At 39.3% G+C, this 16344-nt stretch overlaps 1 protein-coding gene across 3 annotated transcripts in view; it reads left to right on the forward strand.

Annotated features, from left to right (window-relative positions):
* The window catches only part of LOC149936086 (cell adhesion molecule Dscam1-like), a 176078-nt gene that overhangs the window by 90637 nt on the left and 69097 nt on the right, over positions 1 to 16344 (forward strand). For all 3 annotated transcript variants that reach the window (XM_090154039.1, XM_090154037.1, XM_090154038.1), the window contains exons 9-11: positions 6948 to 7109; positions 10667 to 10951; positions 14474 to 14593. In XM_090154039.1, coding sequence (XP_090010165.1) covers positions 6948 to 7109; positions 10667 to 10951; positions 14474 to 14593 — 567 coding nt within the window. The remainder of the gene's footprint in view (positions 1 to 6947; positions 7110 to 10666; positions 10952 to 14473; positions 14594 to 16344) is intronic.

Genomic DNA, 16344 nt, shown 5'->3' on the forward strand with positions numbered 1-16344 from the left:
GAAGAAACGTTTTTTTTTCTCTTCCTTCGTGACTGTGATTGTAAGTTTAGATATATTTTCTTCTCGGATGAAAGACTGATGACGTGAATCAGCCTTCGGGATCGGATATCAATTTGAGTAGAAAAATGAGAGTCTTGTGATCTTATAGGAGGTTAATCATATGGGCTTTTGATTCCTTTGACCCGAAGATCATTCTCTCGTAAATTGATTCACTCTATTAATGTTTTCATAAGCGGTCGTAACAGTTTCAAATTCAATATTTTTGGAAATTTAGGCAGCAGAGATTTTCTTAAAATTGTTAAACAAAAAGTATCCTTTAACGATTGAAAGTCAAATATATTTATTTTTTATATTAATTAAAATAAATTTTATATAATGATTAGATCTAACTACTGTAATAGCGTTCGCTACCACGTAGTTCCATTTTTCAGTAGCCGAAAAAATACCAGGCGTAGTAGTTAAATTGACCTCGAAATCGATCAAATTAATTAAAATGATTTTAAATTAGAAGTAGTTCCGTATACAGTTGAGAAATCTTTTTAAAACGTTCATTGGGTGCTTGTGAAATAATATTTGAATTAAAATTCGGGTATACATCGCTGCGTACTTTCTGCATCTCAATTTGCAATTCTTATTAATCGTCGGAAAAAACCTCCTTTGAAGAAGCCGCCGCTATACATTTTCATACCTTTTTACAAAAGCCAATTTTTAATCAAAGAATGTACACTTTCGCTTAATTAGAAAAACTAACAATAGGAGCCTATTGATCGAGGCCTGATTTCCGAAACTCTTTCTCGGTTCGACGCTTACATGAAAAACAGACCTAGCCTAGACCAATTATGACTGAAAGGTCACACAAAGTTCTCAAAATTCAATTAGAAAGCGCGTGCTCTGTTCTATTCCTGATCCCGAGAAAACATCTTTTTACCATTATCCAAAACACGGATCAAGATCGTGTTAGTGTATATATATATATAGGACGCGGGGGAATTTCTTTCGCGTATTGAGCAGAGAAGAGAACACGCGCTGCACTTAATCTTGCTGTGAAAGGAATTTCTCCGTTTCAGGATGTTCTTTGTGTAAGCGGCTCCCAATGCGTTAACCGTTGCTCCCCTTCCCTCGCTATTTTTATTTCGTTGCTCGAAGAATGCGCCTACGGCCATCAGATATATGCAACGCCGAAGCTCTCGCGTTCGAACGATCACCGCCAAAATAAAGTAAAAAATGGGAATCCCGTTATGTCTTAAAGGGAGGATCGCGCTGGCTCTTCTCGTACCTCCTCGCCGTCAAAGATAAAGCGAGCTTCCTTCGTTTTGAAAAATATGTACACGTTGCGTAGGATTGGGAGCTTCCAAGAGCCGGCCCAGATCTTGCTAAAGGTCGATGAAGGAAGCCTAAATTCTGTTTTTCGTTCTTTTATTATGACAAAACATGGGAAGGGCTTCCATTTTGACCCACCTCCAGGGCCTGGGATATAACCGCGTTACCATACATATGGAAGGTATCGCTACGAATGGTTACGTTAGTCCGTCTGTTATTTATTTGGGATTATCTAACTCTAACGTACACTGATAAGAGAAAGAAGAGTCCCTTACATACAAGCCTATCACGAATTTTAATGACCATTTTATTTTAGAGTACTTACATTTTCTAAGAACGAGAAATAGCTACGGTCTTTACCAACTTGTTTTAGTTTGTTGGAAGAATCGATGAAGCTCGGTTTTCACTTTGAGAGAGGAAGCAAACGCGGGTATCGACAAAGGACATACGTATAACCCGAAAAGATGAAATATACTCATAGTGCACCTGCAGCCAAAGATATCGTATAGTCTTTTAGTCGAAAATGTAACTTGGTACTTCAGTCGAAGGTGAGGAAGCCACCGAGAAGGTTCCTCGGAAATACTCGCACTCTAAATAAACTTCACCTCATCCTTCCCAGTGGCTTAGCACTGGCTTAAATAGCTTAGACTAGTATTATATAGGGGAGGTATTCAATATAAAAAGTTTCTTTATGTTTTCCAACAGTTTTCGTTTTGAAAAAATATCTGTAGGCCAAATCCGATAATGGAAAAAGTCGTTCCTTTCCATTTTTTTCGTTACTTCCGTTATCGGTGTCTTATATTATTTTTACTGGTCCATGTTACGTTTCAGACCCGCAAAATTCCCAGCTCTTATCGGTTTTGTCAGCTCCATTTCCTTATTATTTGCACTTCAAAGCTTTAATCCAAAAAAGTGCCCGAAAACTGTTTTCATCTCCCGAATGCGAATGCTTTTTCAAGCCGGCTTTATTTAGGTCGACGGATATTTTCATTTTTAATTCGATCAACGAAACGAGTCCTTAAATAAAGCGGATTATTTAAATTTTCAATTTTTTATTACCATATTATAGTAACTTATTTCTTTATTAAATTTCCAATATTCAACTTTTCAATTACGCGTTCTTCGAGGTTTCCCATAGCTAGTTTTGAAAAAAAAAATATAATTGAATTACGCCTGAGGTATTAATCTCTGTATACCTTGAAATAAATTATATTTTAAGAAGCCTGAGGCCTAGTTCACACGGGTTAAATTTTCGGCTACCCACGTTTTCTCTCATTATGAAAGCGCCGCGGACGGCAGGATGGGAAAATGATAATAGCCGTAAGAAAAGAAAATTGCCGCTGCGTGAACCAGGCTTTATCTTTATACGGGTTGTTTACGATGGTCGTCTTCTCCCTGAACAGCGATGTACCGCGGTATCGAACACTTTTACAGGCGTTTGGCCTACGTTTGACCCACTTTCCCAAAATGGGTCCTAAATATAATACGAGATTTATATAATACCAATGCGATAAAGAATATAAAATCTCCAGTAAATATAGTTTTATCCGTTATGACATTTACGAGCTTATTTCTGTCTGGCGAAAAAAAATAGCGACGGCGCCTTCGAGATACGTAAAAGGATTATGGCAGGAAATGAAGAAATGTATATAGGTGGAGAGAAAAAATAACCGAAACCGAAGGAAAATGTTTATGTCCGAGAAAATGGCGGATAATGTACGGACGATTGGCTTTCTGGGAACGAGGATTGACACAAGGCGAGTCCGGAGGGACCTTAACTGAGAAATGATGGCCCGAAAAAGTGCTAGAAAAATCCGTCAAAAGTCATAAAAAAGGAGAAAACGGGTGACGGAAGAGGGGAGAGCTCGCATCGAGACGCATATATCGAATGCAAGCTCGAAGAATTGAACGCTGTTTCAATGCTCCCAGAAATCGTTAAAGGCAACCTTTTTTCCCCGGAAAAGAAGAAATATAGAAAGTGGTCGGCAGGGAACATAGCGGGACCCATAGAGATGGCGATTCAATAAGTTTTTATCGCCAGCCATTGAGAACTTTGCAGCTGTACCCCACCCCAACCTACTCATCCTCCGTTGCCTCGCTAACAAGGTTTCCGTTTTTACGAATACAATGATCGTATAATTTTATTTATCATTTTTTTCTCAGACTGGCTTTAGAAGTACTTCGCTTACCTTAAAAAGACCGACACAATCCGGAAATGAGATACCTTGTTAGGTAGTGATGCATTGAAAATACTTTTTTCCCAATTCAACCCTTGAAAAAGTTTTGTATATTGTAAATTGGGTTAAGACCCCTAAGTTTCTTCGTAGACTAGATACATATTGTACGATATAGGAGTACCCTTTCAAAGCGTCTCATTTAAGTGCGAAACTTATCCATCCTTTAATTTCCTTTTTAACAAGCCTATTTCGTAAATTGAACATTCAGTGGGCATAGAACTTTCGAAGTTTATTAAACTCGGCGCGACTTTTCTTAAAGCGCAATTAAAACTTTGAATGAATAGTAATGGAAGTGAGAAGATAACTCCATGCTACTACTACGTATAAACGCGACTAATACTTTCTGTATACAGTTGGGCTAACTTAACGTTCACACCTATAACCAAACGTTCGTGCCAGACGTTTAGTTCTCCGGAGTCACGTCGAAAGTTTTATATTTAGATAAATGGAAAACTTCAGAGTCCCTCACAGCGAATGTTTAATGCAAAAATCGTGTTCTTATCCCAGCCCTGCAGCTTCTGTATATATAGTCTATCGCGTGCTCAATGTGTTTATCGCTAAAAGACATCGCATTCTACAGCTAACTTAATATCGTAATCCGAATATAGCGTATTGTGTTAAGTTATCGAAACGACTATATTTCAATAAGCGTATTAAATTTAATGATATCAATTCTTATAATATTTCAAAACCTGAAAATTATTTCATAGATAACCCGAAGATTATTTCAAATCTAAGTACCACCCTTTTTTATAGCCTTTTTTATTTATTTTTTTACTCGTTGATCGATAGTTTTAGGAAAGGTTTCATCTCCTTTTTTCTTTAAACGGGGTTGGAAAATATATCGGCCGCAACCTTTGTATTACATTTTTTCGGTAGTTTTTCCTCTTATAGCCGGGCCTATATATATATATCCAAACCGCAGACATAGTCCGCCTTGTTTATACGCGCATTCCCTCCCCCCCCCCACCCACTCACCAAAAAATAGATATATTTTGTTTGAAAAGAAAAGAAAAACACAAAAAATTGATTTTTACTTATCCGCCGGCTCGCGTTATATTCGTTTCTTTTTGCGCATGCAAATTTACGTTTCACATTATTTAAATGCTTTCTCTTATTTTGCCTCACTGAATTTATGGGTGAGAGGGGTTAGTTTTAGTGACGCGGTCGCGGGTTGTAACCGCGTATCCTAATCGCTAGCTACACCGACTGAAGACTATACCTTACCCTCGTCTAAGAGAAAATTGCCAGGTCGTTTAGTTTTCAACTCGCGTTGGAAGATGGGTAGCACCCTCTAGTTTTATACGGTGGGACCAAAATGCCAAATCCATTATTCTCTTTTTTGCGGGTCTTTTTTAATGTATTAAAATGTGCTATTTTTATTCTTTCTAATAAAATTCCCTCAGTTTCCCGGATAACTTTTCTATATAGAAGAAATGGAAATCGATTCCAAGCGTGGTTTTTCTTTGTGCACTGGAATATCAAGTTTTCCGGTTTTGCATTTACGTTTTTATGTAAATTTTTAGGAGAACCCGATAAAAATCCATAGCAATTATTGCGATAATATTTTTTCTCTGGAATTGGTTGATGGCTGGATGATTTATGACGCATTTTTGTCCAGAATTATAACCTATTGGAAATTTCCTAAGAAAAATTGCTGACAAAAGGGGTTGGTCTGAATTAACAGTAATAAATTTATTCCCAGATTGAATTAAATTTACATTTAAGTGGTTTACATAATTTTCATAATGAAATTACTCTATTCATCGCCTGAGTTGGTCATTTTGAAACATTTGAAAGAGTAAGGCAAAATGAAGACACGTTCTTTGTAAAAATTAATATATTGTTAAATATAAATGATAGAAGAATGCGGTTTTCGCCACTGATATCGGAATTCATCAAATAATTTAAATAACTGTTTAAAGCATATACCACGCAATTGATGTAAAGTTCATTTAGGTTTCGGGCGACGTAATTTTTTAAATACATTACAAAACATACTATACTAAGCCTTAAATTATTATGGAACACTCAGGGAAGCCCCTTATTTATTGTCTGCGCGATGATAGCTTCATAAAAGAACATCAACTGTTATAATCTTAAAGAAGCCTTAAAATGAACTAAAATTAAAATAACCCCATTTTTTTATAAAATATATGTAAAGTATTCTGTCCCATCCATATAAATCAGAGAGTATAACGAAAATAACTTGCCTTCTTTAGTCGAGTGAAACATCTTTCAGAGTCAAAACATGTCTATTGTTTTATTGCACTAAGAAGATAACATTATTGTTTGCTTTGCTGGCGTCTCTACGTGCCTACTTCTTTTTCCGCGGTGTTAGCAAATTCAACTTCGCGAAACTAACGGAAGTCGACGTTATATTTTTCGGGAGCTCAGCCCTCTGCACGCGCTTCTGACCAAAATAAAATCAGCAAGCCCGAAATAATCGAGCGTGAATTTTTGACATTATTCTTCTCGCTCGCTCCTTTTGAAGAGAGAGAGAGAGAGAGAGAGAGAGAGAGAGAGAGAGAGATATATATATATATATATATATATATATATATATACGAGTGTAGAAGAGTATAACAAAGGGTCTCTATTTTTAAGGTCCGTCGCTCTCCGGAGATATATCTTTTCGTCTACGAAATAAATAGCCAGAGCCCCCCTTAACACTATAGCGACTCAATTAGCATTTGGAGTGGAAAATTGGTTTTAGATGATAGTTTAGTTGGCAGATAAAAAACGATATATTCCCAATATAAAGGGAGAGACATTCGAAGCAATAAAAACCTTAAAAATCGAGATTTTATATCCGGGATATTTATTTTTCGTTTGTTGATGGTGGTGGGCAATTGAAATTTAGGACGGCATCTTGCTTTTATTGTCTGTCTCTATGCTTGATGAAATCTCGGAAAGATAATCTTGATATTTCGTCAGACGATTTGTTAAGTGGTCCAAATAATTGGCTCGTTACGTATGGAGGTATCTTGTTCGAGGTTTATTGGGCTTATTTATTGGCAGTGTCTCGCTAAAAAGATCTATAGACGTCTAAGTCTTGGTCTTTAAATCTACCTCTTCCACTTAATATTCTAGATATATACGATTTTCCCATACATATAGAGTCCCATTTATACAGTTAAGTGGCGTTTAGCTGATGAGACATGTTTTCCTCTTTTAGCTTTTACGTTGTAAGTTAAATTCGTAGATTTATGTTTTTGTTGCTGTTTGTATGGCGGAGGAAGATGTGACTAGAGGCCATCCCGAGATGATTTTTTCTCTCAATAATCACGTTAAAAATGTCCCGATTCCTCTTCCATAAATTTTCGTCCTCCATCTCACATTGTACGTTTTGGTGATTCGCTTACATAGTCTCTTTTTCCGCTTCAACAGACGGTCGGCCACTGCCTCAAAATCATAGGCAGGAAGTCTTCCCGAACGGAACTCTGGTTGTGCGTCAGGTGAACCGGAAATCAGACGAAGGGAGGTACACCTGCGTCGTCAAGAGTCCCGAGGGGACAGTCGCCAAGGGTGACGTTTTCGTTCAAGTATTAGGTAAGTCGTCTGTGATAAATATTCAGTCGTGTCAGCGCCTTGTCTTACCGCTATGTTTCTCTTATAAACCACGCGTGCCGGTAAAGTCTGCAGTGGCCGACACTGTTTTCTTGTCTACGCGAGAAGATTTTCGTTTCGCTGAATTCTGATTCCCGCCTTTGACCGGCCTGCGAGCGTTATGTAAAACAATTTTCCATTTATCGTGGACAATTATAGATTGTCTTTCCCTAATTTCGAGATAGTCCAACTGGTAAAATTTAAAACTTTAGCGACTAGACGTAGATACACATATTTAAGTAGTATACCCTTCGTTAAGATCAAGTTTTTTTTCTTATATTTCCATTAAACGAAAAATATACTGATGTCAATTAAGCTAAAGTACATTAGGAAATGAAATTTTTTTCTGTCGCTATAAGAAAGGCATTATCCGTTTTCATAACTTAGGGGCAAGTTTTTCAAAAAATTGAAAATTATCCAATTTCTAAAAGTACGAATTTAAAGAAATAAAAAAAGGATATAAACGGATTGAATTTACGCCCGTTTCTTATTGGCTCAATTTTTTTTTGTAAACCAATTCTTCCAGAAAATAGATTTTTTTCAGCCTCCCCCTTCTTGAGCTTAAAAGCCTAAACGGGTCTTTATCTTGTTATCTTCCTCTTGCCAATGAAGCAGCGGCTATTTAAGCTATTAACGGGCGAACTCGCCCATACAAGAGCGAGCAACGGTGATTTTTTTCTTCTTTCCTTCCACCGGTCGGCTCTACTTTTTTTTCTTTCTCTTCTGCTAGTTTTTTCTTCGATCAATATTCTTCCTTAGTTTCGCTCACACCCTTCTCTCGAAAAGATCCCAATCTTCTCTGTTTAGTTTTCTTTTCCCCTTCGTTTCCGAATTCGAACTTCGGGACAGGGAGAAGGGAAGTAGCGGAAGAGGAAATAAACGACCCAAAACAAGAGATTGGGCCTTTAAAAAGACGATTTCGAATAGTTCTCTTCCGCGCGGGGCTATCTGGAAAAAAAACGGCCTGAAAAACTGAGATGAAAAGGGCCAAAACAACAATAGCGATAGTAATAGTTTAGTTTTAAGATATAACTCCTTTAGACATTTGTTAACTTAGTTAAGAGAGGTTGCTCGCTTCTAGCTATACCTAGGGTTTTGTAAATTTATAGCTCTCGCTTTTAACGCTAAATGCATTCTATACCAGTTGATCATTTCTTTACGAATATTTAAGTGACCCTGTTCTAACAAACGCGTACTAAAACAATAATTGCTTTTAAATTCGCCGTGAAAAGAGTTTATTCGTATAAGCTAGTAAAACAATGTTCCAAAGTTCTCCGTTGTTTTAACTTTCAACTCTACCAGCACTTGAAATTCTACCATTTTAAATGACGTTCTTTTCCGCGAGCAAAGTTGAATCAGATTAGGTTAAGCGCGTTTAAAACACTCGGAATTCCAACTGCGAGAAGGGTTTTAATCCTTAAATTTGGGGTTTCGGGCTAGCTCACTATTCCTCGCTTCTTAATTATCTAGAATGTTTGGGCGTTCACGCTGACCACTTTAAATAAACATCGGGGAAAGATACGGTGGGCCCAACCCCTTAGCCATCCTCCAGGGGGTCCGGGCTGGGTATATATACTCTTGTAGGCGAGCATTAGGTTCTGGCTTAAAACGAAAAGCTTGTAGTCCCATAAATCAGGAAAGGGATGGGTCCCGCGAGCCTCGTTAGGGAGAAAACTCAACCCTGGGTGGAGGCACTTTGCTGCAACGTAAGCTCCGGTCCCTTTTCTCGCCCTCTTTCGCTTTCTATAACTTTTACAGACGAAAAGAGCGGGTGGTCGCTTCCGCAGAGTGCGAGACCCGCGTGTATCGTGGAAGAGAAACCTCTTTTTAGCCACGTTCGCAAACCGGTCGAAGCGAGAGAGAGGCTCCGTCCCTTACGTGAGTTCCTGAGAATCTGCTGGTTGGGAAATAGCGGCTATTTAAGGAAACTCGCTCCTTGAGGTACTTTATAATGGATGACTGGGTCATCTAGGCTTTATAACAAAGTTCCCGACGACAGATTAGGACCAACCACCCGCAACCCTAAGTGCTGCTATACCAAAAAGTTTTTCCGCTCTCCGAACTTTAAAAATTACCTAGAATAATTTTTTCCCTCACAAAAAATAAGAACAACTGAAAACGTTTACTGTCTATTTATCAGTTGATATTTTTAGATAAAAATGGTGCTTTTTTGCTATTTATTTATTTATCTTAGCATTTGCACGGTTTTTTCGGGATTCGGAAACGAAAATGTAATTATGTTGAGTGTTTAGTTACCGTTTTCTTCTAATTGCTCCCCGGTGGAAAATTAAATGCTCGCGCTGCTACTACGAAAATTAATTTGGGAAAGAGGGCGAAACTTACCGCGCTTTCATATTGTTCGCTTCCGCCACTGTTTCAACAAAAAGAAAATGATAATTAATTCCTAAGGTAAGGGACGCGTTAAATTTAACTCTGCCTGGTACGATTTTTGGAAGAGGACACTTAGCATTAAATTCCACGTTTATCGTGTGTATCTCTACGAGGAAGAGTAGTGATAAAATAATAAAGTGCCATTTTATTTTGTGAGTTGTTAAATCTTCGTTTTAGGCTTCGCCTTATTCCATACCTGTCTAGATTTATAAACGATTGGCGGGTCTAATGCGAACTTGGCCGTTGCCAAAGGGCCCTCGTAGGTCATATCGTGGTCTGATGATGCGGGTGGAAAGAGGAAAGGGTACGCCGGAGCGAGGATTGTAGAGGTGGGGCGATTGGAGCGATGGAGCCAGATATCCCGAGGGATTTCAAAGCCCCGAGCTTATCCAAATAGGCACTCGGCGCTTCCAATGTCGTTATGGCTCTCAATCCCCGCGCGTTCTCTCACTTAACGAAGCCACCGGCTCCTTTTCTCGATGCAAGCGAAGCTTAATGTTCAGAAAGAGCCCATCGGCTTACACAAATGAGCAATTTTTGTTCGGCTATGTTTTCTAACCCGTTCTTCCTCGCAGGATCCTCACTCTCTCTCTCTGCTATATTCTCGGGGATGAAAGAGGGAAAGAGGAGGACAACGTCGGAACTCCAGAGAGGGAGACAGAAAGATAGGAAAAGGGGTTTTGTCATTTACTCGTCGCTTCCCAAAGAGCTTATTAATCAAATATCGCCGAGGTAGCGGAAAATTTCCATTACGGGCACCCCGCGCCGCCCGACAAAGTAAAGAAATATTTTGCTGCCGTCGCTTTCCATCGTATTTACGAGCTTTGATGTACGAACCGCGGTACGTTTGGAATTGCCTCACCTGTCAATCGTTTTTGTAAATTCCTGACCGCCGAATATTTTAGGCCATAAGCGTAGGAGGGTGATTTCGAAATCAGTTGGCGGATCATTATAAATTTTCGCTACTGCCGTAGTTTTGACGTTTTTCAAATAATTTCCGAGTTAACCGCGTAATTTGGCATCGTAAGCTATCAAATTAACAATATTTTCGTACTCTTCTCGAAATTAAATGTAAATTATTTAATTATATTTTTCTTTATCAATTTTAGTGGGACCGAGAATCGACTCATTCTCTTTTCCCGTCGACCTGGAAGACGGGATGCGCAGCGTCGCCGTGTGCGCGGCCATCGCCGGTGATTCCCCTTTGACCCTGACCTGGTTGAAAGACGGCAAGCCCCTGGATCCCAAACTGAACGCCATTGTGGACAGTGTCAATAATTTCACCTCAACCTTAACCTTTAACTCCGTGGGGCCGAAGCACGGCGGTAGTTATACTTGCGTCGCCACCAACCCCGCCGCCTCGGTCAACCACACGGCCAAGATGGTCGTTAACGGTAAGGCTCTCTTTCTCTTCATTCTCCTTCTCCACCATCCCTCGGAGGTCTTGGTTCGCTCGCTCTAGCCACGAGGGCTTTCCCGGCGTCCCGTGATTAATATTTCCGGATTTTTATCGCTTTGGTCGAAAATTCGATTTTGTAGGCCGAAAAAGAATATAACAGTGTCGCACGGTCTCTCCTCCCTCTTTCTCTACTTCCATAATTCATCGTTTTTCTTCCTAATGGAATAACGTATGGCCCGAATAAACGTTTAAGTATTAATAGTAAAAGTATTCGTTAATATTATATGGTATATATTCTATGGCCTTTATTTATTAATAAGGTCTTAAACATGCCTACTTATTTTCGCGAAACTTTCAAATGGTAATTTTAGTCTTTTCTCCAGCAGCCTATATCTTTTCCTTTTTCAATTGTTCCGTCTCGACCACCTGCTTGTGATTTATCATTTGAAGATATAAATTATTCCAACCCGCATTTGTATTAATCTCGGGGTTCAGGTGTTTTTGGTATTCAACATATTTATCCGAGTTTATTCTTTACACTGCCTTATGTCAGAAATTGACCAGTGTAGCAATACTCCTGGTCGTGTTATTCCTTTCGTACAATAGTGCGCGGCGTGTGGACCTATTTTTTACCTACTCTTTGAAATTCACGTATTAACAAAAAAACAAAAATTAAAATAAATAAACACTAAATTTAATTTTTTTACGTTAAATTGCAAATATTTAAATAAATTATAGCTTTGTTGGTCTTACCGCAAAATATAATGCTTCATTTAATTTGTACCCTCCTTTAATTATCTCCGTGAATTGGCTACGTCCGTGTATATGAAAATCAAGGATTTGAGAGTGCGTTGTGGAATTATCCTGGAAAGTAATTTGGTCCGTTTTTTGCCTATCTCCCTTAGATTTTAATTTCCTCTCTTTCCCACTCCCGAATTGAATCGGCGCGCCGCTTAGGACGAGCAACTATAAATAAGTTAATTTTCTTCAAAGTCACACTTGGGGATACCAGCTCGTATTTTTCCTCTCTCGGATCTCCTCTCTTTTATATCTTTTCCGCAGCGTCCCAGGGGAAATATTCTTAAACTCTTTGTAGTCTCACCGGAACTTTTAGGTAATTTAAAAGAGGGAGCAAATTATTTGTCGGCTGGTGGCGCTGGATGTTCATTTTCCCGTTCCATGTGTTTACGCCACATGTGGCGCGATATTGTTAGTAAGGGAAGGATATATTTAGTTTCGTTTATAACGCGGTAAGAAATAACCAATGGCAATACGGTTCTGGGCAACGAGCCCTTTTTAGTAGCGTCTCGGCCATCGGGGTAACTGTTTGGTGAGCTCTATAGCTTCGTGCTGATGTTGAAGTTAAGGCGCAAAGGCCCCGGTTGATCATTAGGATGCAAATTCCGAAAGGAAGGAAGCTGTAAAAGCTCTCGGGACGAGCGAAGGCTTCGGAAACCTTCTCTCCTTCCAGTGCCCTCCATTCGGAACCTCCTCGTAGATATACTTGAAAGGAAAATCATCATTACCAAGTTAATGCGATATGCCGTCTTCGGCACTTTAAAATGCAAACGTTTTCTACAATTTATACGTAGTGTTAGTCGAACTTCGTCGTAATAAACTAATTTAAAAACACGCGAGTGAATATATTAAGACAATTTTCCTTAACCAAATCGTTCCATTTTAAAAGGAAATTTAATAAGGTCAGTCTTTGCTAATTAGCAATTTCGTTTCGTTCGGAATTCAAACCCCAAACTATAGCCGCGATCTTTCTTAATTATTTCTGACCTTCCATATGCAGTGCCAAAGAATAGGAAGCGCGCGATTAAACCTGCAAATAATTGATGAAATATTATTTTTGCACGTGGAAAGAGAGGTCTCGAGATTTCTCGCGCTCCCGGCTTGAAAGGAAGATTACTTCCGAGCTGCTAAATTTGACATCCGTTGGTTAGCGGGGCTCCCAGATCCTCTTTCTGCACCGGCTCCGGGCTTTTTATTTTTTATTTTTTGACGAAGGCATTACGGTGACCACCCCCTTTTCCCCATTGGAGGGAGGGAGAGGGTGGTGCCGCGCTCGGTTAAAGATCGGGGTAATGAAGCGAGAAGGTTTTACGCTTTCTAGCCCCAAAATTCCCATAGGCAAAGGCCGAAATTAGTCCTCCTTTCGCGCTCTCCTTTCTTCGACGTCTCTGATAAAACCCCGAGCTTTTGCCTACGTCCGTTTTGATTGGTCTTAGCTCGGCGCAAAAGTGGAACGCGGGCCAAGTAGAGGGCTTTACCGTCCGCCTTCGATAGAGCCGTTAAGCCACGTCCTACTCGAGTATACCACGACGTATTTTTTTCACTTTTTCACTTTTATTATTCGTTTCTTTTACGACGCCCAGCCGGGTGACCGTACCCACTCTGCCGAGTCCGGATCTCTCTTCCACGCCGCTATCATCGGGTATTTTCCAGGGATTTAATTATTCGAGAAACGTAAAAAATGTAATTTACGGGTGCAGAAGGAACGATAAAAAAATTTAATCCGGTTTGTGGGGAGAAATAATACATTAGGCCTCAACGGGGGTAGTTTCGCTTTTTCCATTTATTTTCCGTATCTCTCGCTTCGAAATCTACACTTTAATAGCGCAGGGCTAAATTATCGCGTTTTTAATAACAATGAGATAAAATAAGTCATGTGGGTCTGGGAAACGAATTTGCGCGATTTTCGAATTAGGGTCGAGTCATTTCTAATATTGCGTGACAAGTGTTACTATTTATGTTTGTTTAGATTGGAGAGCAACGGAATTGGCGGAAAGAGTAGTAGTTTCGAATATTGTACTAAATAGTATCACTATTCTGCAAATGCATATTTTACATTACGTGGAATTGATCATTTACTTAGTCTAAACTCCCCGCCAAGAGTTGCGTCTAAATTTTTTCTTACAGTTTACTTCGCTGAATAAAACCATCTGCAGTAGCTAGCACCTCCCCCTTCTGCGGCAAATATATATTGTTCTTGGACTAATGAATACAGGCTAGTTTCGGCTTCCCTAATACATACAAACGCTTATTCCCGGCCAAACATTCATCACTCACTTTGTGTATATGCGAAAGTATCACCTCGAGCGATCTTATTAGCTCACGTTCCCTTCTGGCTTGAATTTGCAACACCCTATTTTTAGGCCCTCTTATTTTAAGATCTGATAGGTGGCGTAGCTTATACCACTTTTAAACATGACCGCTCCTTGAAATACTTTAGCACATGCGAAGCCACTTTATTAATTATTTTTCGCGCTTGCTAGGAAACGTTATTGGGACCGAAGCGTTCCTGTATTAAAAGTCCACATGTTAAGCTTTTGTTATTTGGTTTGTTACTGACCTTAACTTTCAAAGTATTTGTTTATAAGCTCCTCTTATTACCATTCCTCACACGTACTAGTAGTAATTTGATACTATTACGCGTTTGTCAATTAGATACGGAAATATGATACGCGCTTTTGGTAGTCTGAAAACTTACTCTAGCTTATTCATTTGTCAGTTTCGCCTTTCTGGACTGTCCAACCTTCTGACGCCGTGGCCGTGGTGGGCAGTCACGTGACGCTTGACTGTCAGTCGGAAGGACACCCAACACCGCAGATTAGGTGGAAATCAAACTCAGGTTAGTAAATAGTCGATAAGAATTCTGATACACGCCATCGTCCATCGAGGACAAGCAGATTTTACCGACTCTTCCGTAACAACAGCCCGCTTAAGTCGGGGGATTCTTTTACGCGGGGAAATGGGTTTACCCTCGAATAACGTAATCCCTTCGCTGGAGTTTTTTTATTTTTCTATTGAAGAAAAGTTTAGCCGTTACCGCAGCTGCTTCGCATTCCGCGGTATATATATTTTTTTTTGTCCAAAGTATATATAAAAGAATTGGTTTTATCTATGTGTAGGAATTGAGTGGCAAAAAAAACGACAAACTCGCTTGCCCATATTCAGAGATATGTCTCTAGGAACACTTTTTTACTCTGTATGTCCTTTCGATAGAAAGGCCAACCAGGCCCGCGTAACCCGATAAGTTTTCTTTTGTGTATTATAAAATAGGCTCCAAACTGTGCCAGTCCCGAAATTTGTTTCTGTTACACTACGATATATTTTAAAATATATTTTCTTAGTACTAACTTTTATCAGTTGGAATTCCGGTATTTTTAGTAGAATATAGCTCGAATTTTCGTTTTCAAAACATCTAATGTGGTCCTTCGGCATTGCTTATGCTGGGAGATGAAGGACAATGTTGTTACTTTATTAACAAGATAAAAATGTTGTGAAGTCGAACCAGTTGTATTTATGTTATTTTATACGGATATACGAAATACTAAAGTGTAATGTGGCTCTTTTATTCAGTAACAAAATATATTTACCAAAGCATAGCTTTAAGAAAATGCGCAATTTAAGTGAAATACAGGACTTGAAACTTCTCTTGGAGTGTACGTCTTCCGGTGTCCAAAATAGAGCGATCCTTTCCAGTGTCCGGACCCCTCTCGGATGATACTCCCGATCTCCAACCTAATTGGCTGGAAAAGATATCTTAGTAGACTCTCTATGGCGTAATAGAAAGCGTCACTGGCAACTTCACCCAGCTCTTAACCTTTCGTCTCAGAGGTCGCCACTTTCAAAGAATTCTAAAAATGGACAACACGAGGAGGAGGAGTCACTTTCGATTTTCCCCAGCGGTGCTCGCCGAAAGCAACAAGAGAATTCTCTGAAGCAAAGCGAAAGGCTGTTAGGGACAAAACCTATTTGAGAGTGTAAATGCGGGCTTTACAACGTAAATAATAGAATACTTTACTTTTGAATACGGGCTTATTTCTTTTACGAAGCTACTTCACCCGTATCAGTTTTATTCCAGCTTGTATCGTTTTACAACTTGGCTAGAAAATTTATAGGCTAATGGAGATAAACGGAGATAAAGACGAGACGGTTAATAAATTCTTTAATCTTTTATGGCGTATTAGGGTTGGCTGATAGAAGGTTTTGCCTTTAGGATTTTTTTAAGTCTTTTTAAATTAAAGAAAGCTTCGAAAATACACGGTAAACTAAATAGAGAAGAAAAAGAGACTCTTCGGCATCAGACGTTTCCCAGAAAAATCCTATTACCTCCCTTTTACATCTCGCAACTTCGCTTTAGTTTCCCCCAACTTTGTTTTTTCCCTTCGAACCATGGTTTCAATGACGGTACTAGTTTTTTATGTACTTTATCCTCAAAGCCTCGACTTTATTTTCGAAACACTCTTTTTGGGCGCTTTTGTAGGAAAGCGCCTAGATGGAGCGAGAAGAATAAAGAATGGATCCAGCCTCTACATACCCTCTGAAAAGCACTGGCTCTTTGGGTAAAGGTTTTGCCGCTATAAAGGGATCAAACCC

Source organism: Leiobunum rupestre, chromosome 7, assembly GCF_980474605.1.
Source record: "Leiobunum rupestre chromosome 7, qqLeiRupe1.1.hap1, whole genome shotgun sequence".
Taxonomy (NCBI): Eukaryota; Metazoa; Arthropoda; class Arachnida; order Opiliones; family Sclerosomatidae; genus Leiobunum; species Leiobunum rupestre.